The following is a 23126-nucleotide window of genomic DNA, read 5'->3' as shown; positions in this document are numbered from 1 at the left end:
CTTCCGGACTTGCCGGTCTCTTTTCCCCAATTATTAAGCAAAATGTGAAGTGGCTGGCTTGCGATTTTTGGGGATTCTCCGCTGCGGGGTACGCCCTTGATGGGGTGGCTGGTGGTCAGGGTCCTGATCCTTCTTGGGCGGGTGCTTTGACTTTGCTCCCATTCTAAACTAACTCTTAAGTCCCATTACCGCACGGGTCTCACTCGGTTCCCTCTCCGAATTTTGGCTTGGCTCCCCTTGCTTATGGTTTTTTTTTCCTTTTGTTTTCGTTTCTTTTAATGTTTTTGAAAACTTACTTTTATTTTATTTAATTTAAATTTAAATTTAATTAATTAATTTCAATTTTGATCCTTCACAAAGACCCAGACAAAACGTGTTCTTTTAGAACCTCGTCTGGGTCTCTAAACTCCCCTCCACTGTTCTCAATGTACAGTTTTAAAATAAAATTGATAAAAACAAAACCTTCAGTAATTTGTAATGATGGGGTTTTTATCATGAGAATTCCATAAATGTTCAGGTGGAAGATCTTTCTGCAATAGCTTATACAACCTATGAAAGAGGATTTCCACCGTTTGCCTCTGGAGGTTGGTCACCAACGCTAAGACGGCGGTGGACGCAATACTGTACATTGTAGATATTTTTGGAGAGTGAATAAATAAATAAAATAAAATAAATTAATAAATGAATTTACAATTATAAGTAGTTGTGCCCTGCTTTCCCCTACGAAGTTTGTACAAGAAATCGAGAAATCTGTTAATTCAGGCAGAATTATCATTTAGTTTCACGATTTTAAATTAATTTTATCAGCTTTTATCTGTAGTAACTAGAGTTGTGAACCTTTGAATAAGTTTTATGCCATAAAATATTTAAAATACCTCACATTAGCATTTTCTCTGTGATATTGCATTCAAAGGAAACTCACGTCCTCCTGCGTGAGGCCCCTGTCTTCATTTTATCTCACCAGCAACAGATGGATGCCTCCAGGAGGTTGAATCCGTTTGGCTTTGGCATATATTTTTTTGCCTTCAACCACACTGACAGGGTGGAATTTAATCACAAGAAAAGTGTTTCAAGCTGAGAGTTCAAAAGGAATTTTCCATACCCTTACCTGTCCGTCTCGCGTGTAACGCTCTGGAATGCTATATAAATGCCAAGTGGAAGGTGAATAAACAAGATGAAACGATTTTCCCTCCACTTGAGGATAAATAATTTTTATTCATTCATTATTGCTGGCAGAGAATGAAAGGTCTCCTCGGCATATTCCCCCCATTGAATTTCCCAGGCAATTACCACCTTACTGAAATTTACGGAATTGGGGTTGTTACATAGTCGGGGCATTGGTAGGTCGTGGATGTAACACATTGCTGAATGTCAGGCTTGAAAACTGTTGTGCCTTGGCAGAAATAGGTCGAACCAGCAAGTGATCCTTCACTGGCAAAGCAATAGTAATACCTGAAGAAGTAAAGAGGTAATTTTTAAATAAAATTATGGATAAATTTACGGATATTTCTCACGATCTGCAATCTGGATCATGTGGATGAGGATACCGCCCAATAGTACCCTTATCAGCACACCAATCTGTTGGCGATTGTGTTGTTGTTGTTGATTGCGTCGTTGATGTTATAGGAGTCGTTGTAGTTGATGATGTTGTCGGAGTCAATGTACTTGTTGAAGTTGTCGTTGTCGTTGTCGTTGTGGTTGTTGGTGTTGTATCTGAAAAAAATATATCAAAAATGTTACATTAATATATCCAATCCAATTTTATTTCATAATATATTTCGGAAAAATATAATAGTGCACGATTATTATATTTGTGTATGTTTAAGGTGCAATGGAAATTCATATATTGCAACTGTTCCTAATTTTGGACAGCGTACAATATCGGACACTTATTTTATTTCTCAAAATTCCGTCAATTTTTAGATTTTTTAATTTCGCGAGGTTATATAATATATTGCCAACGAAAGGAAAGAGCATCACCTCTACGAAAGAGACGTTGCCGAGAAACCCTTGGATGAATTCAGGAAGGGCAAGAACCTCGGGAAACCTTGTGTTCGATATACCACACAAAGCAATATCTTTATTTTTGTTTAATTTTATGGTAAGAATAATTTTAGAGAAAACCAAATAAACTAAAATATGATAAAATATTTTTTAAGGTTCAAGACAACAATCTTGAAAAATAAGTTAAAAAAGATTTCAATTCAAAACTTAATACATTGTCGTTTTTATGCGACATCTCTATTTAAGATATCACCAATAATACCACTTGAACAAATTAATTTCTCATTAAACTAATAAAGTAAATAATAACATGCTCATCTTGTATTCTAATGATCTCGCTGATTGTGTAAGTTTATATAGCTGAACACGAAATAGATTTGTTTTTAAGATTCTTGTTATCTCCAATGCGCAATATTTGCCAATAAACAAAGAAAAGCTGCGCTATTAGCTAATTTTTTAACACAGCAAAATCCTATTTTTGATACCAGATGCGATATGATTCATTCAACAAAGATAAGCAATTATTGAGTAAGAGAACCTGGGACAAAATGTATAGTTAAGTATTAAAAAAATATATATATCCCATGATAGAAGAAAACAAAGTTTTATTTCCTGCGATTATATAATATTCATGAGCTCTTTTGCATGTCCGATGATTCAAGGGATGCGTGTAAAGCATATGGAATATAAAAAATGTGGAATTTTGAATGAAAAACTAAATATCCACTAAGCATTATGATGTTATGAGAATTGCATATGATATCGATTTCTCGTAGATGGTTCCAAATTTTACCAAGACTTTTTTATAAATTTTAACTCTTTAAACAGTGAATTATTTTTGAATTACTACAACTTTTAAATAAATTTTTAAATGGTTTTATTATTATTATTATTATTATTACTTTATTTAATCACAAGAATAGGCTCATCCTTTTGACAATTGTGATAAAAAAAAATCAGAAAAAAGAGGAACATAAAAATAGAGAATGACATGAATTAAAAATTAAGAATGTTCAAGAAACAAATTAATTGCTTCTGGGATCCAACCTGAAGATAGAAATTACGAATAGCAGCCGCAGAACTACGGCAATCACTCGGAAGAGAATTGAACGAGAATTAAAAGTTTTATAACGTATTAGGGTAATTGTGCCAAATTCCGGCCAGCTTGCAATTTCGGCCACATTCTTTTGTTCCTCGAATTTCTATGAACTTTTAGATTTTACGTACTCTAGAGATTATACAATGCAAAAGAATAACAAAAAAATGTAGCTTCGACAAACGAGATGACGTGAAAAAGACATTGGAAAAATTCCCAATGGGCGAAGAACTATGAGAATGAAGGTGGCCGAAATAGGGCACCAAAGCTATGTCTATATTTTTATTCATTTTAAAATGTATTAAGAATGATTTTAGAGTAAATAAAGACGGTAAACTCTTTACAAGGTTCCCAGCAACACTCTTTCAGAAGAAAGAATAAAAAATTAATTTGTATTTAAATATTGCATTTCAAATTTGAGACTTTCACGCTTGTATTCAACTATGCCGAAATTTGGCACATTTACCCTACGACTGCTTTGATATTGCTGATCTAGAAAGTTTGAGATAGAATTTTATTTCTATTGGACTCATGTTGACCGTTTCTTTAATCTACAAGGATTCCTATGATCGATCTCGACTAGTAGCTATAGGTCTTGTTTTTTGAAACTTAATATCTAATTACAAAGCTTGAACTCACGAGATAGAGCTATTCGTAAATATTTTTTTTAATATATATATTTTTTTTAGGAATATTCAATTCAATTTCAATTCAATTCAATATATTTCTCCTCAAATAATGCTTGGTTGCGGCTGCCGCCGACTTACCACGACCGATCTCATCAGGTAAACGGCAGAAACCCTGAATCACAGATCGTTTAAGCCAAAAATGTATAAAAGTTTTACAATTTATGTTTACAATTACAATTTAAATTGCTGATGAATGGCTGTCGTTGCGTGAGGAAGGGGCAACAGAAGCAAGCATAATGAGGGATTATGAGTATCAGCTTGGCCAGAAAAAGGCACGTGTCGCTGACACTAGGAATTCGTGAAGGTGGGATAATAGGTTTTACATGTTGTATGGGGTCTGAGCAGTGAGAAGGTTGTTACCGGTTTGTTAACGATTAAATTCATTCATAAATCGAAAAACAATTCTGAACTACAAAATTGGCTAAGAAGTGTGCTTTTTAGAAGGGTCTTGTCATTAGTAACATGCCTACGAGTGAAAACGGATATTCGAGAAAAATAAATCAATTACGATTGCTTGACCATTTGACTTTACCGATACTTAACAATACCGATTAGAACTGATCTGGCCGGATTAGAAATGTCAAAATGTTTCCAAAAAATCCAAATTCAACCAAATCGGTTCATAAAATTTTTTCCTTCCAAAGTGATTGATCTTTGACCTTCAAAATGGCGAATTTTCCCGTAATAGGTATGTTTGGACGAAATGTTCGCCTGGACCAGTTCTATACATATTCAAAAATAATTGAAAAAACTTGGGCCAATTTTGAGAAAAACCAAAAAACATGGAATTTTTGGGGGTGGAGGGAAAGAAGAAAAGCATCTGAAGATTTTGTTTTTTTCATTGGGGGTTACCGAAAACGGGAAATTGATATATTTTACCGTTTAAGCTTCAGAGCAGAGACAAGTTGGAAAAACCGGATTATATAACGGCTCTCTCTTTGAGTTAGAGCTGTAAAAATCGCAATGTTTACAACTATGTTTACTATCGATCAGTTCCCGGTTATAATGAGATAAGCGGTTGAAAATGATGATGATGATGATTATAATAGTTAATAATACGGTTATTAATATTGATTTTGGATACCCTTCATAAATGACTGTATCTGTGTATCTATATTTAACTAAAATGATCAATTTAAACAGCTTTTTGGCCTATCTTGCAAATTGGGACATTTATTGATCAAATGAACCCATCAATGCGACTTGATTTGTAGATGTTGCACATGGGTCATATCTTCAATTCAGAAAATTCAGATAAAATTACTCATGCTCTCATAGCAATTGTAATAAGTAAAGCAACTATTTATTCTACTATCATTGTATTTTTTAATTAAGAAAGAATGAATATTAGGGCTCTATCTATTGTGAGAAATTTTCATCAAAATCGAGTATTTTCAATTTAAAACGATATTTTGGATCAGTGTTGATTACTGGCCCTAAAAGGTTAAATGTTATTTCTAATCTTAAACTCACATCTTGCGAAAGGTAGGGTAAAATAAGGCAATTTTGAACCAGTTACAATTTTGGACAATTGAGATTAGTGTTATAGATAGTGTGAGATCAGTGTTATAGAGATTCAAAAGGAAGAAAAGCTGTTCCTGTTCTTCTTAATCGCCTTTTTCTTCTATTTCGCGGTCTTTGTTTTCTCTTTGCTCATCTGAAATAGTGACGAAGTCTTAAATGTCCCAAATTATAAATGGTTCCAAATTACCTCATTTTACCCTATGCTGAATAATTCTTAGTAAATAGGATAAAAATGCTGATTGGCTTACAGAGAAGTGATAAATAAAATAAGTGGAGCACCTTTGAAATTGGGATTTTTCATCCATATTTAAGTAAAATTGAGTCTTATCGTGATATAATTTAGCTGCACAAAAAGATTGAGAAGCTAAATTACATTATGATATGGCTTAGTTCCACTTAAACAGAGGAGAAAAATTTCAATTTCAAAAGTGTCCCACTTTCAAAGGTGCCCCACTTCTCCCTATTCTCGTTCTGTAAAACTGTTTCAAAAATTTCATTTCCTAACACGTTTTAGATAGAAGGTTTGTGGGTCTTTTCATTTCTGTACGGAAATCATCTTAGAATATTCTTTTTCATAATTTTATTTTTTAAGCAAAATTTGAATGAAGACTGAGAGATACTTTTTGACTGGTTTTACTAGTTAATAATATATTTTATGAAGATAATTTTCCCTCATTGCTTCAAAGAAGGGAAAGTGTTTCGGATTAAGACAAAATAGAGCGTTGTACGAAAAAATTGGTTTTGGCTATGTCTAAATTTTCGATTAACTAAACAATCGACAAACACGAGTCGGGTTACAGTGTGAGTGACTGGTTACGTTCAAGAATTTAACCTCTGTTTGATCAAAAAAGTTAAACAGTTTTGATGAGTCATCTAATTCTTTACACAGGCTTCAGACCTAAGGCTTTAACTGCTCTAATTTCTTATCAGTCAAGATTTTTTTTGGAAATGTTTAACTTAGAATTCGATTATTAAGGGCAAGTGATTTGTTCAATTCTGAAAAATCAATCAAATTGGTTGCTATTTGGGTTTTTGGAAGGGGGAGATATTAGGGTGAAAATGTGTACACCACTTCCAGAGACTTCCACAATTTATATGGAAGAGTTCTTCACACTTCCAGCATTACGAAAAACTTCCAAAAATGCTGCAATATTTCCAACACTTCGCATACTTATGGCGCTGGCACACCTTTTCAATTGAGTGAAATTCAATCGATTGAAATTTTACCTCTCACTCTTTCAAACTGAAATCAGATATAGTTGTCTCTTTCTGCAAAATGAAATTTAAAATTGAAATTTCAATTTCCATTTGAAAGAAAAGAGACAGCTATATCTGATTTCAATTTGAAAAAGTAAGAGGTCAAATTTCAATCGATTGAATTTCATTAAATTGAAAAGGTGTGCCAGCGCCATTAGAAATAAATAATTTATGTAATATTATGAAAAATCTATTTAAAAGATTCTCAAGAAATTTATTTTTACGTATTTTTTTTTATATTTTGCTTATACATATTTTGAATTTCTTGCAGCAGAATTTCTTTCTATGGATTTTCTAAGAGACCAGTGAAGCTATTTTTGGAAAAGAAAGGCTCTAAAAAAATGTATTTTCGTTTGTAATTTATTGAAACTGTGTGGGAAAGTCTCTAATGGCCTCTACACACTAGAGAAATTTATCTCCATATTGAAGAGTTTCTCCTACACAAGCTTAGGGAATTTGCTTCAATATGGAAATAAATTTCTCTAGTGTGTAGAGGCCATAAGAGACCTAAAGTACGAGTGCAACAACTAATTCAGCGCTTCAGAAGTACAGTGTCGACCAAAAATGTCTTAACAAAGTTATATTGGAGAAGTCAAGTGGAAAGAATGATAAAAAATTATTTTTCAAATTTTTAATGTATTTTGTATATATTATGTGTAAAATTTTATTGTATCAAAAATAATTGGTTTCTAAAAGTTAATCATTTTTTATCGGTTAAAAGTTTCTTGGTACGTTTAAAAAAATTACTTAAGTTATTCTGAAAAATAGATCATCCGACAGGATATCGGTCAGATCAGTGAGATGTCTTTAAGGTTTCTCTTAAAACTTCACATGCATCACCACGATCTTACTTCATTGCCGTTATCCCCAAAGACTCTATACCCGTTTAAACCGTTTAAACACAGCACAGGATCCGGCAAATCGTCTATTCCGGAATTGGATAGAGAGGTCTATGGTTATAAAAGGTTACGAGCAAAAAGTACCATAATAACTCGTAATGGAGTTCATACAGTTCCTACAGATCCCCTTATTCCTTTCAGTATAAAGATGTGGGACCCTTCTATCGAGCTTTTAAATACATCCAAGCTTTTCTAAATAGCGAAATACGATCGAATTTCCAAAAACTTCATAATCTCTTTTATTGGATAATTTTTTTCCACTCGAATACTTACAATATTGCTATCAATATTAAAGACCGTTTTAAATAAACTTGATCTTTTCAATAATAAATCCTTATATCAAAAATTTTCTAAGCCATTCTTCAATCATTGAAACACGATCTAAATAAATCCCGAAAAAGTTTTTTTGTGGAAGTCCATCACTTAGGCTTTTCCAAAATTCGACTAACATTAAATACTACAAAGGCACTTTTTCTTTCTTATTGTATTTTGTAAAAGTCCTTCAAAGGACATATTGACTTCTTAGAAGGATACTTAGCATTAGGGGGATGTAAGACAATATAATCTTACCTGTAAAGTAAACATAAATGCTAGAGGAAACCTACGGGATACGCCATAAATAACGACATTCGCGAAAAAGTTCTATGAATTTATACAATAATCCAATAGGGTGGAGTAACTACTTATCGTCACTTTTAGAAAAATGTGAAATTAATTTGATTATAACTTTTGACCCCTTATCATAAGATATCTCAAATTTGACACAAAGCTACTGAGATGTATTGACTCCAGATTCGTAAACAAGTAGTACTCGAATTTAATACTGGACTACCTAAAAAAACTGATTTTTATTAACAATGCAAAAATAACCACTTCGTCGCCACTTTTTACCACTTTTCGCCAGTTTTGTAACCACTTCTCGCCACCCTCTTGTAAACGTCCAAACTCGATTATTTTGGGCAATATTATGAAAAGAATACATTCAGCATTTCTTTTTCCTCATGACCACCTTATTATTACTTACTTCAAATGAATTTTCCTGGGTTTTATTTGGGAAATTAAATTATTAGACTGTTGCAAAAAGTAAACAAACCAGACTTGACAACTGAGAATCTACAAAGTGAAGTTAGCGTCGCCTATTAAAAAGCAATGGCGACAGGTGGTAAAATCAATTCAAAACATTACCACATTCCGCCATGCCTCATTTTTACATAAAAATAATATTTAATGAAATATTAATAACCTAAATACAAATTTTATGTATTCTACGAATGTAATTCAATATTCAACAGACAGATTATTTATACAAAAACGTAAATTTTGTTCGATGAAAATTTGATGGCACTTGTTATATTTGGTAAGAAATATTGGATTCGATGCACTTGCTTAAAAAATTGCTCTAAAAAATGCTCAAAATTTTAAATCCAAAACGAATAATTTTTCGACTCTATATGAAGCAGCAATAAAAATACAAATAACTTTGCGGCTCATTTATTTCATAAATTGTGAAAAATAGAGATTTCAATGTAAGTGGGACACTGGCGAGAAGTATGCATGCATATTTACGATAAATTAGAAAAAAAATCAAATTGATTCAAAGTCAACTGCAACAACTAAATTATTATTTCCGAGCAACTACATTTGATACTCATGTAAAAATTAAGGAAAATTATATTGTAATGAAAAAGACACATTTTTCATAAATCATGAATATTCTGAATAAATTTATAGCCTTCAACTGAATATTTCTTCAGAGAAATTATAACACAAATTAAGCTGTAATAAATTTTAGCGTTATTTACACCGTTTTATTATAATAAAATCGAACTTGTAAAATGTTAAGGAACTTTTTCAGCCGCTCGAATTTAAAATTTTAGCTAAAAGTAACGTATAGTCTGCAAAATTAGTCGGAATTAGATAGAGGAAGACTTTATTTTCGGGCACTCCCACTTCCAAAGACTTCCAAGCACTTCACTCTTAGCTGTACATCACTTTCGATCCTAATATCTCCCCCTTGGGTTTTTGATACCTTCGGAAACTGGGATAGACCTCTAGTCTGAAGACAGCTTTATCGACGCACTTTTTCGGAAAGACTATTTAACAAAGTTCCTGTTATTCAACTTGTGTTCTGAATTTTAAAATTTTTTTTTAAATTTTTATGGGAGGGTATAAAATGTGTTATATATTAGGGCGCTTGCTTGGAAATACATATGTCCCTGGTTCGATTTTTCTTAGGGTCGTAAGAAATTTACTCGCATTTTGGAAGTTGTCAAATCCCATCTAGCGAATCCCGTGTAGGGACTGATCACATGAATAATTTTGCTTGTTTGGAAATATTGTTTGTGTCACATTTATTTTGTGAATATCAAGCACAAAATTCTGTCCGGGAAGAACAATTTTTTTTGTATATAGTCTGAATTTGTGAACTGAAGCGCGCCTGTCTCTCAAATCGATTGAATCACAGGCCCACAGCTTCATTGAAAACTTTCAGCACATAATGTATGCACAAATCCCTGATTCGAGTCACAAATTCTTACCTGGAGGTTGTGTGGATGTTGGATTGCATGTTACGATGCTGCCATTGTCCACTGAACAAAAATCAGGAGAAGCAGCATTGACATCGCATACGGTATTGATGGGGCAAGTGTACGTGTCGCTCGAAGGGATGGTTCCTCCATGGCACAGGGCGAACGTATTCAATCCCGTACAAGCAAATCTTCCATCAGCTGTGCACGTCCCGCACGCCTGACAACTGGGAACAGCACCGGTCGCACAATATTGTGTAGTGTCTGAATTACAAACAGTCCCTGTGGCACAATTGAACAGTGGTGAATTGGCATCTGGAAGACCTGGGATAAATCATGTAAAAAAAAAAAACAGAACAATAATTTAGAAATTTGGCAAGAAAGTAATTAATTTCCAGTACTTAATTACCGTCAGAGCACAATCTAAATTGTGTTTCACTCTCACAGGAAATATTTGAAGTGGGTGAGCAGACATTGCACGTACTGTCCACCAATCTAATTACCAAAGCTGCAATTATGAGACACAGGAGTGTCGGAACTGTGATAAAATTTCTCATTGTATCCTCGAAGTCTCTTGGGGTGGAAAAGGGGAAGGTCTGCAGGAGAGATGCAAAATTAATTGAAGCACGTCCTAAATCGCTCGCCACACGAATGTAATTTTAATTATCTTCAACCTGGATTGCCTTTTGAATAAGTCAGTACCCAAAAGATTCGGCCTTTTTATCTCTTTGCCACATTGTGCTGAATCTCTCTTATCAGCTTTTTCCCACACGCAATTCCTTTCTCCGTGTGATTCCGTGTAAACATAATTTTCGGTGCTGGACAAATATTTGGTGTCGACCATGAAAATTCACGGTAGAACAAAACATTAATTTAAATTTAAACATTGTGTCACTTTTTTTGGGAAAGAGAACTCAAAGGCAATGTGGGAAGGTAATGAAAGAGTTCCCTCAACTCGACAAAATTCGTTACTTTTAAAATTAAAAGTACATACATCTGGTTGATATCTTGGCTAAATCATTTGAAAAAAAGTCTCCAAAGCTTTTCCTTTTTTTATTTCAACCAACGAACTTCCTCTTGTGATTCATGATAATTTTCTCTGATTAGCATTTCGATGATGGTGAAAAAAAAACACAACAAAGTATTTTGCGATAATTTTATTGATATATCCGAGATAGAGTCAAACACAATGCACAATTGATTGACTAGCATTAAAACACATACATTCTTCTGATAAATAAATTATCTTTCGCTCTCTCATGCACAATTTTCTGTGCAGAAAAAAAAATTGCAGTCATCGCCAGGAAGGAGTAATTAACCTTTTTGATCTACGATAAATACCTGACTTGTTCCATTGTAGGGAAATTTCCCGCCAAAAATGTATTGATAGTATCCCAAATGGCTAATTCTGTACTTGCCAGCTGGTGTCCCCTGTGGAATTTCCCAGAGTATTTCCACATTACTGAAGCCCAGAATCATGGAGACTCGGGTCCATCGAAATCTGGAATTGCAATGCCAAGAATTCAGTAATTGCCTGAATATTTTCCCAGTTATATCCCACAAAGGCTTTCCACTCACAGTGTTTCCCAGTTTGCATCAGTGGCCACAGTTCTCCATTCATTCCTCGCCTCGTCAAGTCTCTCGACACGTAGGAATGTGTCCTCATGGAGGAGATTGTTCCGCGGATTAGCTGCAATGAACACAACTCGCACTGTCTGCCCGGGAATGTATCGTGGCTTTGGCTGAACTTTGACTGTCCCGAAATCATGCCCATATGGATGACCGTCGTACAGGACACCAGTTTGTAGTGTCAGGAGATTCTTGTCTTCCAGGTGAGCTGGTTCTGGACCAGGATCGACTTCTTCCTCACTCAGCATCGACTGGACGAGCTTTGAGAACTGATCCAGATAGATGGTGAGGGTGTGTGGTCCGAAAAGTGTCGATGCACCTTCGTACCGTTGACTCTGCAAAAAAAGGTCATAAGATCAAAAGGGGTGGCAAAGCGTCCGAGGCTTTGCGATCTGCTCGAACTCCCGAGAAGGAGCTCTGCCATGTATTTCTTTTCGCAATTTTTTCTGGTACATATAGGGTAAGTGTGCCAAATTCCGGCCAGCTTGCAATTTCGGCCATATTTTTTGTTCCTCGAATTTCCATGAATTTTTAGTTTTGGATAGGGTAAATTAAGCTAAATCAAAACCTGCTCCAAATGGAATTTTTTTGCTACTCCAAATGGAATGGAAACGTCATTATTTTCACGATAAATACAGTACATTTATATATTTTCTATACCACAGTTTCATTATTTAGTTAATTTTGCTCCAAATAAAGCGAAAATCCATTCATATTCACAAATTTTAATTTGTTAGTTTCTTAGAAAAATTAAAAGTGTACCTTTCCACCATCGAATTTTTCATATATCGATCATATTTTCCAATGAAAAACACAATGAAGTGACTGTTGTTTATTCGTTTTGTTTAATATTTATGTCATATTTTTGGCTAATTTTAGTTAAATTAAGTGCTAATCTTTATTGTTAACGGTACGTGAAATTTTCAAATGAAATAATTACCTATTTCGTGAACAAAAAGGGTTTTCTGAAGTTTCTGCAAATGCTTCAATAGGAAACCCCGGAAATATGATTTTTTTTTAGAGATTTTCATTTTGTTTTAGATGGGAAAGGAGAAAAGACCAGGAAAAGAACAAATCCTGCACTCAGGAGCAACTCAACAAGGTTTTGGAAGCCTTTCGTCGCGATTTCACTTACACTGTTTGTCTCCAATTAGATACTTTCCCTTGTCTCCATTTGGATTAATATGTTTCCAATAGGATCATTTTACGCTCGCGCATTTTTCTTGTATTTAAGAAGTTTTCAAATTATATCTAAAGAATTTTCACTAAACAGTTATATTCTAGGAGAGTCAAGGAGCACATTTATGTAATTCTCTTCAAAAAAAATATGAACTTAATGTGTTGAATCTTCTATCAAAGTTAAAGCGTCTGGAAATGGTTTTGAATTAGGACACTTACCCTACTCTTGAGATTGTACAATGCAAAAAAATAGCAAAACATGTCTTTTCGACGAACAAGATGATCTGAAAAAGATATTTAAAGAATTCCGGAAGGGCAAGGAACTATGAGAATGAAGGTGGCCGAAATAGGCCACCAATGCTATGTCTACATTTTTATTCATTTTAAAATGTATTAAGAATGATTTTAGAGAAAATAAAGATGATAAATTGTCTGCAAGGTTCCAAGCAACATTCCTTATGAGAGAGTAACAAAAATATTAATTTTTTATTAAAAATATTACATTTCAAACTTGAGACTTTGTCGCTTGCGTGCAACTATGCCGAAATTTGGCACACTTACTCTAAAATTATTGGCGAATTAAATTTGTCTATAAATCACCACAAAACCATCTTGAAGTTGAAAATTGTTCAAGAAGATGTTTTCAAAAAATCATTAACCATTTAATTAATTAGTTGAACAAATCGGGTGAAAATTAGGCCTTTGACCCTACACTGAGAAAAAAAGAGGGTGCGATTAACTTATTTTCCTCGTAACTTTAACACTTTTTAGGTGTAAAAATATATCAACATTTTTTAATGTTAATTTTACACCTTTTTAAGGATAAAATTAACATGAAAAAGGGTAACTTTAACCCCCAATACACCTAAAATGGATAATATTTACACCGATTTCGGATCAATACTGCAGGGTAAAATTAACATTTTCGGGATATTATTTTAACTTTTCGGATTTGTCTCAGTGTAAATAATTCAAGATGGCGATTTTTCAGGAGAAAGGTGTCTAAGGACGAAATGTTCAGACGGACTAACTACAAAACATATCCAAAAATCATTGAAATCGCTAGGGCCATTTTTTGCAATGTTAGAAAAACCTCATTTTTGACTTATTTTAGGGGTATAGAGAACGCATAAAGGGGATGGGGAAAAACAAAGAAATTAGCTTAGAAATAATGTAATTTGAGGAGGGGTCATCGAAGACCGGAAGTCGATATCTCTTACCGTTTATCAGCCAGGATGATGAGAATTTGAAAAAAAAATTGGATTGTGAAAACTGCTCTCTCTTGGAGTTCGAACAGTTAAAATGAATTTTAGCAATATCTGGCTTTTTTTATAGTAATTATTGATCGAATTTGATAAGGGGGAAGTGCGACATCGTGAATTAGATTGGGACACCTACGAAATAGGGCTTTTTCTTATTTTTAAATCGAACTAAGCCTTATCGTGATGTCATTTAGTTACCTAATAGGTTTGTAGAGTTAAAGTTTATCATGATAAGTTCTACTTCCATTCAAAAACAGGGGAAAAAAACCTTCAATTCAAAGGTCTCCCAAGAAACACCTAATTAATTTTGATCAGTAAATTCATCGCGCCGTAAAACCTTTGCTTTGCTACAGCAAAATGTGGAAAGCCGAAATTTTAAAATTCAATTTCTTCCAAGATAAATGAAATCGAAGCTTTAATTTTTATTGAAGGATAACCTTTCGAATCTTTTGAAAAATCCACTGTATTAATTAGAAAAAGGAAGCTAAAAAATATTTAAATTTTGAATCACAGGAAATACCAATTTTAACTAAATTAATTTCCAAAATTTGTATCCTCTTAAAACGAATCCCTTGAACGTTTTAGAATTTCTTGAAGAGTTTCTCCTCAAGAAATTTTTCAAAAAGAAATGTTTAAAAAGGTAACCCTCTTACATAAAAAGTAATAAAAATAAGTACGAAGAGAAAAATCATTCCTGAGTAATATCTGATTGGCCGCCCATCTTCCTTTCAGTTCTCCTTTTCTGCTTTCTCTAAATCAGCTAAAAGAGACTTTTCGTACAAATAACAGGTTTTGGTTAATGAAAAATAACACTTCTTTTAAAGATGGAAAAATGCAGTCTTTGATAAAACTGCAGAGAGTTAAATAATTTCTCAGAGCAAAACATTTTAAATATTTCTTTTATTGACGAGAGCCGAAAATAAATAAAATAAAAATACCACAAATTAAACCATGTTTGTTAGAAGTTACGTGGTCTGGGTTAAGCAGACCAAAAAACAATATTATGTCCTTCACAGCATTTTCTTCAACAAAATAAAAAAAAAATTGTGTAAAACTCTAAAACATATAAAAGTAAAACATTTCAAAAATATTTTCTGAAATTTTTATTAAAAAAAATTTAAAATTCAGTCGTTGGGACCTGGGACCTAATTTTTAGAAACGGTTTTTGAAAAAGAAAACTTACTTTGCAGTGGACCAAGATTTCACAGAGTAGGTATATTCATTTTACGTCAAAAAACTAAGTATTTCCCGGTTAGTTGATGAGTTAAACTCGTACTTGAACAATGGGTTTTTTGCTGCCTTGATCAAAATTTATTTTACAAAACGAAACGTGATGTAAATTACGCCAAAAATGACAATATCTATTTACAAAAATCTCCCAAAAATCCAAATTTTATTTATTTATTTTTTTTTTCAAAATCCACTGTTCAGGTACGAGTTTCACTCATCAGCTAACAGAAAAAGAGGGAAAACCAACAGCGATCGGCAGTGTTTCTAGGATCGTCAGGTTATTACGATATTGTTGCTCCAAATTGAATGAATTTTTAAAAATTTAACTATCCTTTTTAGTATTTAACTCTCATTAATGCACTGCATTAGCTAAGATTTAATTTATCAAACCAATTTTTCGAGACACGCCTGGTCATAAGTGTTTGTGACTCACATAACCCGTTAAATCGAATATTTCCACGACTAAACAACTTCACAAATTCAATTATGCGCAATTGTACATTGTTTGGAGAGTTTTAAAAATTGAATAAATCTTTATAGGTTTAGTATATTATCAATAAGGGCAGAATCACATTGACAATAAAATGCTCGCCGTATCCTTACCGTATTTCGTTAATTTACGCATTTTCATTGGAATTCTTACGCAAATTTTCCATACCATACCATACCATTAGCTTATCTCATAATTGGTAGCACTAGGTGAAAATAATACAAAAAAAATTGAAGAAATAAAACGAAAATTCGATAAACGGTAAGAAAAAAACTGTAAGATCGTACAGTTTTTTTTATCTCACCATTTATCGAATTTTCGTTTTATTTCTTCAATTTTTGTATATTATTTTCACCTAGTGCCACCGAGTTTGAGATAAGGTAATACGGTAATCGAGAATTTGCGTAAGAATTACAATGGAAATGCGTAAATTAACGAAATACGGTGAGCATTTTACTGTCAATGTGATTCTGCCCTAAAAGGTACGTTAAATTATAAACAGTATTATGAAAATTTATAACTTTCGAAATATGTATGTTCTGAAATATTTTTCGGTACGACTTAGAAGTGAAATTCTTTATATCCTTATGTGTTCTTTAGAGCTAAGTTCTCCGAAGGTCTTGATTTTCTAATTAGATTTGAAGTTCTCTAACCACTTTTACCCTTGACTTTACCACGTTCGAAGTTTTGACTTTGTGCATTATGCCCTAGACACACTTGGAATTTATTAAATGAAATAGGTTTACTTAAATAAAAAAAACAGATCATTAAAAATTTTACGAAGTACATGGATTATTATTTAAAGAATTGCAAAGACATTTCAAGATTTGGCAGACTGATTTATAGAAGCAAAAATTAGAAATATTATATCTAGATTTTGCTTTGTTTATTTGTTTGCGATCTCGTTTCTTAAACTTTCGTTTTAACCATCATGTACTAAGTAACTACTAAGGTATACTGTCAGGCCATGCAACTGCGACGATTGCAAAACTCGGATGCCGCGACCGATTCAACTCCGATAAATCCATTTAAAATATAATTTATATTTCCATTTCAATTTTCATAATTAATCACTGCAGTAAGATAGTATAACTATTCTACTTTAAGAAAAACCAAAAATTATATTTTTATCGGTTTAATAAGTGGGTGAAACAAATATTTTTCAAAACTTAAACTTTTCCTCAAAATGAGTATCCGAATTTGATCGAATTCAACTGAGTTAGAAAAAAGCATCGCAGTAAGGTTCTTGCCATTATATTAATAATATCGTAATTTTATTAATTTTCTTCAATATTATTGCTAAAACTTTTTTTCTATCATGATTCTAAATGAAATAAAGAATAATTCTATTGATTTGGAATGGGGAAAAAATTTTAATCAGTCCAAAAATAAGCGTTAAAGTCGCACTCTATGAAAAGCATCGGGATTACCTCTCTTTACTATAGTAGTTCCATATTATTATACCCTAGACACACTTATGTTAAGTCTAGTGTTTGCAAATAACCGGGTAATTACAGCTAAAATTGTGCTGAAAACATGCACAACCGTTTTATGATTGAGCTGAGCGTAGTTTTACGCTGAATTTTGGCCATTTTATGATGGAGCTGTGCGTAATTTTAAACGCACTCTTGGCAGTTTTGATGTAAAATTCAGTTAAATTATCCAAAAAAAGACGATTCTAGAACCGGTTCCATGGCTAGGAACCGGTTCCTAAACCCGTGGAAAATTCTGGCGGGTACCCGGGTATTTAGGAACCGGGTACCCGGTGCTGCAAACACTAGTTAAGACTTAAGCCGAGAGACGGCTTAATGTAATTATAATCAAAATAATTACATTTAAATAATTTCCATAAGGTTCTGACTAATCTGTCTCTCGGTTTAAGACGAGTAACGGCTTAGTCAGTGGGAAACTGTTGGGAATTTAGTCAAACAATTATTTTGATTATAATAACGTTAAGATGCCTCTCGGCTTAAATCGTAAGTGTGCCTAGAGTATTACAAATATGCTGAGTTTTGTAGTACAAATAAGAACTGGGTTTTTAATTTAAACAAACGCAATATTTTTTGCAGTTTATTATATAGAGTTGTTTTTATAGTTCATATAAATAATGTGCAAATTTTAATTACTAAATGAAAATATTTCGATTGTGCCATAAAAATGCAATAATTAAAATATTAAAGTAATTTGAATTAGTTAATTTTATGAAATACGTTTTAAAAAGTTAATTAGCATTTCATAAAACTATATAGGTATATAAAAATTAAACCGTTTAAATTTATATCAGTTGATAATAAATCACAAGTTGTGAGTATATTAAAATTGCCTCATTTGTGAAGAGGAAAGGTAATATTGTTATAAGCGCTAAAATTAGAATTTATTGCATGCAGGAAGCTTTCAATTAGACTGTATCGGCATGTAAAATCAATATAATCTCCCATATAACCCTGTATTAGCAGAATTTTTTTCTTTTCCTCTCATTTAATTCCATGTTCCTGCAGAATTGCAGTATTGCTATCTATAATGCAATTGATTTCTTTGTTCTAGCAAACATTCTGAATAAAAAAACCAAACTCACTGTATATTCCTCTGGTGTTGCCACGTAACTCGTATACATGTTTGAAAGACCACAAATAATCACTTTAACGTCCTTCTCATGAGCCTGAAGAGCAGCATTTCTCACAGAATTCCTCAGTCTTCTGCCACTCATTGTGGTGAATTCGCCAGGAGCTGCAATCCAAACACTAATTAGCAATCTTTGAAGGATTCAGGGGCGGGATGGGTGGTGGGGTAAAATACCTGCCACAAGGATTGTGTCTCCTATTCTGAGGAGCTGAGTGGCAACAACTTTGGGTTGCCAGTCATAGGGAAATGTAGCTCGCCCTGTGGCCAAGAGGATGGGTTTGGGATGATGGCACTCAATATCACCCTTTGTCGGTTCAGCTATGAAATCCCTCACGACATTCCATAGAGGATTATCTGACGTTGTGCCCTGATGAAAATCAAAAGCACCCGGACCATCTGTTGTTCCGGCGGCAAAACTGTATCCCATTGCTGGAAAACATCCCCTCACCTCTTCCACAGCCTTTGTCTTGGGATTCACGTACTTGAGCTTAACCTGAGTCATATTGACAAATTGATGGATGTAGTTGACCTCACCGAGAATTTCATGGCCAGTTTGTTGTCTCAGCAAACGAGATGCTCCCTGGTAGATCCGATCTCCAATAATCTTTGTGCTCTCGAAGATATTGGTGCCTGGCCCTGAAGCAAAACACTGACCAGCATTGGCTGGACACGAGGATGTTAGAACGTCACAGGAGTCTCCTGTATATTGACACTTTGGACCCATGATATTGGGACTAACATCTCCCAGATTGGAGGCTGCGAAGGCTCCCACAAAATCTCCCTGACCTATTAGACTCCCCTTATTGTACTCCTGCTCCAGCAAGATCGCAGCATATCCCATATTGTCCGAAGACACAAGTTTATTTGTGTTATTCATAGACGTTGGGTGAACGGGGTACCAGTTGATGGCCCCCATGATCTTCCCACTGGACGTCACGAAGCGAATCTGTGTTAGGGTCTTATCGACGTCATATTTGTACTGATTTCGCTCCTCTTCGGGATTATTGAGATATGCTGATGGACTTCGGTTTATATTTACTTCCAAGATCTCAGCCTCTGATATGAATAATCTACCATCAGTCATACTCTTATGAGCACGAGATATGCTCTGGAAAGACATTTTAAGAAAGTTCAATTATTTCCGAAATAATTGTAAATTGGTATGAGATATCAGTGAGATAGTTCATGTTTTTAAAGTTTTTCAGAAACCGTAAAGGTCTCGACCTCGACAGACCTGAGGATTAACCGAGAGACGGCTTATACGGACTTTCAGACCTAAGGCTTAGCAATGTGCCTTAACTTCTCTAATTTCTTATCAATCAAGATTTTTTGGAAAATTATCACTTAAAATTGAACAACATGGGTAAGTTATCCTTTAAATAAAAAAAAAACCAACAAAATTTGTTGCTATTTAAAATTTCTAGACTATCGGGAACTGGGCTAAACCTTAGCGTAATTATATTCGAAATAATGATTAAACTGCATTTCCAGAATTTTTCCACTAAGTCGTCTCTCGGCTTAAGTCGTAAGTATGTCTAGGGCATAAAGCGGTCTTCAGATTAGAGGTTCAGCCCAGTTCCCGAAGGTCTCAAAATCCTATATAGCATCAAATTTTATTGGTTGGAATCTAATAGAACATTTGCCCTTAATAATTCAATCCTAAGTAAAATTTTTCCAAGAAATCTTGACTGATAATAAATTATGGACAAAGGAAACACGGATTTTGACCTGGTCTTATCCTCCTTTATTACTACACAAACGACGTTTCGGAACTTTATGGCTCCTTCTTCAGGTCTACAATGTATAAAATTAAACATGCTTACATTACAAAACATGATTTCAACAATCTTAAATAATAATTAAATTTCTTACATGCAAGTAACTAGTGGGAAAAGGGGGGTCAACACAAATTTTCACTACACTGTAATCACAATTGGACGAGTGTAGTGAAAATTTGTATTGACCCCCCTTTTCCCACTAGTTACTTGCATGTAAGAAATTTAATTATTATTTAAGATTGTTGAAATCATGTTTTGTAATGTAAGCATGTTTAATTTTATACATTGTAGACCTGAAGAAGGAGCCATAAAGTTCCGAAACGTCGTTTGTGTAGTAATAAAGGAGGATAAGACCAGGTCATAATCCGTGTTTCCTTTGTCCAAAGTTCAACTCTTGACCGATTCTCAAACGATAATAAATTATAGCAGTTCAGCCATATGGCTAAGCTTAGGTCTGAAACTCGTATAATTGTGAGGGACTTAGCACTCAGGAGATGACTTTGCACCCCCTGCTTTTCGTAAGCTTTTCTTAAATTGTAGAACTTAAGGATGATATTTTGGATCGTCCTTAACGCTTTAGGGACTAGAGGGTCCATAACCGTGGGTCTGCTTTTTTTTCAGTTTATAGAACAAAATGTAACTTTAGATGCCCGTAGGAAAAATGTTGACCTAATCAACCTTAAAGGGTTAACCCTTTAACGACGGGACAGTTTTCGCTGACCGAAAATTAGCAATAAAAATGAAACCGATAAACAAAACTTGTGAAGTGTTTTACATCTAAACTTCGAAAAGCCAACAGAGTCTGATCTGGTGTATTTTTTGTCTCTATGAACGATAGGGACAAAAATAGCTCAAAAATTTAAATAATTTTTCTGACGTTACCGTTAGTTCTGACGTTAGTGACAGATAATTTTCACTTTAATGAAAAATATAATGTTTGAGTATTGTAGTTTCTTATTCCAAAACGGTTATACTTAAAAAAAATTGGAAGTATAAAAAATAAATAAAATAAATTTTCTATATGAGAATTTAAAAATTCGCCATTTTTGAGCTTAAAAAATTACTGTATCGAAAATAGCTGGAGACTTTCAAAAAATATCCTAGATTCTCTCAACTTTCTACTTTGCAATTACGTACAAACATAAGAAAAAAATAACTTAAGGTAGTCAGGAAAAATATTTTCTTTATGGTACACCGGTGTTCCAATTGTCCTTAAAGGGTTAAGTGTCATTATGATCACTTGAAAATCCTTAAGTCCCAGAATTAACGCAATGCTTGCCAAAGGCAGGGATGCAAAGTCAACCCCAGAGTGTAAAGTCACCTGCATCTACAGTACTAGATTTTTAGGAATAAGTATTTTCAATCAGTGTTTAAGTAATTTGGTCAGTAAAATATTCAATTTTGGCCCTTAAAAATTGATTATAAATCCCTTTAAATCAAACTAGAAATGCAATAATAGTTCAAACTTTCATCATTTTCCATTTGCCAAGAATATTTTAACATTTTACTGAAAAAATTTAAAAAAATAAAAATAATAATAACAATAATAATTAAAATTTAAATAATGCCCAACGCACAATAACTTTTGTTTAGTAAACATGTTATTGACATTTCAATGAGAGTGAGTGAGATCTAGATCTAGTCATCTCGCTCATTCTCATGGGAAATTTTGAAAACATGTTTATAAACAAAAGTTATTGTGCGCAGGTCATAAATTTTCAAAAAATATTTTTTTTGCAAAGTTCTTTAACTAAGACAGTACTAGGAATTACAAAAAAAAAGCTTATGTACCTCTTTAATAGGTTTCTGATATCATTATTGTAAATAAGAGATACTATAATTAATTAATCTATTTTGTTGTTTTGCTAATCTTTCCAAGTGTTTGCTATTTCTTTTGACTGAAGTTCTTTACTTGTTTACTAATGCTTCTCTTACACTCTCATAATTAAGTGATACTTTTCTAATATCAACACGCGCTTATAGTACTGAGAGTACAAGTATTATGTTTCAATTGTTCTTGGTCAAGTCCACACTCAATTACAATTGTTTTCCATTTCTTTCCATGTAATTTAAAAGCATTTGAAATAAAGTGTCATTAGATAAACTAAGTATATAATCCAGGCGGATTTTTTGTTTGATAACACGAAGAATTTTTGCTTGAATCTTAGATTGAGTCTATATTTGAAAATAAAATGATAACTATTTAAAAAAAAATAAATAAAAATGGAATTTCTTTGCTACAGCTAGAAAAGAACATTGTCATTTTAATCAATTTTGGCATTTCTGCCACAGTTTTAAATTGTTTTCTTATCAATTATTCAAATTATTCATTTTAGTAACGAGAAATGCAAATATTTCGGAATAATTTTGATTTTGAATATATAGAATTGAAGTAAATGTTTAGTCGCGATGTTAAATATTTAATTTAGTAACCCAATATAATAGTAGTTTCGTTAAATAAACTCAAATATTTATTTTTAGAGACAAACTGATGTTTACGTGTTTACTTCTATTTTATAATTGTTATGAATAAATTGCAAAGTGACTTTCATTTCAGGAAAATATTAATTTTGTCAGTAATAACTTTAAATTCTTGAATAAGTATTCTCGAAATGATGTAATATTTCCTAGTAATCACAATACTATAAAATATTGTCCTATCAATGATAAACTGGTGAAATTGACTTTAGAAGGATGTCTCCGGTAATTGCCAATGAAAATGCTAGTCACCCTAAGATGAAAACACTTTTTTGGTTTTGCCCAGAGCTTTCGATCCTGATGGGGATCTTCTTCAGTGGCTGGAAGGGCATTAAATTTTTATTTGCAACGAATTTCTTTTTAACATTTTATAAGGGTTTCAAATTCAAATTCAAATTCAAATTCAAATTCAAATTCAAATTCAAATTCAAATTCAAATTCAAATTCAAATTCAAATTCAAATT

General features: G+C 33.1%; 2 protein-coding genes across 5 annotated transcripts in view; both read right to left on the bottom strand.

Moving 5' to 3' along the window:
• Positions 1–1183: 1183 nt before the first annotated feature.
• LOC129809254 (integumentary mucin C.1-like) lies at positions 1184–10738 on the bottom strand. Its single transcript, XM_055859067.1, has 4 exons — positions 10404–10738; positions 10007–10318; positions 1515–1713; positions 1184–1452 (listed from the first exon to the last, which is right to left on the bottom strand). The coding sequence occupies exons 1-4, from the start codon at positions 10549–10551 to the stop codon at positions 1305–1307; spliced, it is 807 nt and encodes a 268-aa protein (XP_055715042.1). The 5' UTR covers positions 10552–10738; the 3' UTR covers positions 1184–1304.
• Positions 10739–11136: 398 nt separating this feature from the next.
• Positions 11137–23126, bottom strand: part of LOC129809253 (neutral ceramidase-like) — a 28400-nt gene continuing 16410 nt past the window's right edge. For all 4 annotated transcript variants that reach the window (XM_055859064.1, XM_055859062.1, XM_055859065.1 and 1 more), the window contains exons 4-7: positions 18581–19514; positions 18360–18511; positions 11573–11958; positions 11137–11495 (exon numbers count right to left, since the gene is read on the bottom strand). In XM_055859064.1, the coding sequence (XP_055715039.1) occupies positions 11309–11495; positions 11573–11958; positions 18360–18511; positions 18581–19514 (1659 nt within the window). In that variant the 3' untranslated portion in view covers positions 11137–11308. The remainder of the gene's footprint in view (positions 11496–11572; positions 11959–18359; positions 18512–18580; positions 19515–23126) is intronic.

The sequence above is a fragment of the Phlebotomus papatasi genome, unplaced genomic scaffold (assembly GCF_024763615.1).
Source record: "Phlebotomus papatasi isolate M1 unplaced genomic scaffold, Ppap_2.1 HiC_scaffold_53, whole genome shotgun sequence".
NCBI classification, from domain to species: Eukaryota; Metazoa; Arthropoda; class Insecta; order Diptera; family Psychodidae; genus Phlebotomus; species Phlebotomus papatasi.
This window is presented reverse-complemented; position numbering and strand designations above follow the sequence as displayed.

Coding starts and splice junctions, on each gene's coding strand:
- LOC129809254 (XM_055859067.1), bottom strand. CDS start 10,551: ATGAGAAATTTTATCACAGTTCCGACACTCCTGTGTCTCATAATTGCA. Junction 1,714..10,006: donor AACATCCACACAACCTCCAG/GTAAGAATTTGT, acceptor TATTTTTTTCAG/ATACAACACCAACAACCACA. Junction 1,453..1,514: donor CATGATCCAGATTGCAGATC/GTGAGAAATATC, acceptor TTACTTCTTCAG/GTATTACTATTGCTTTGCCA.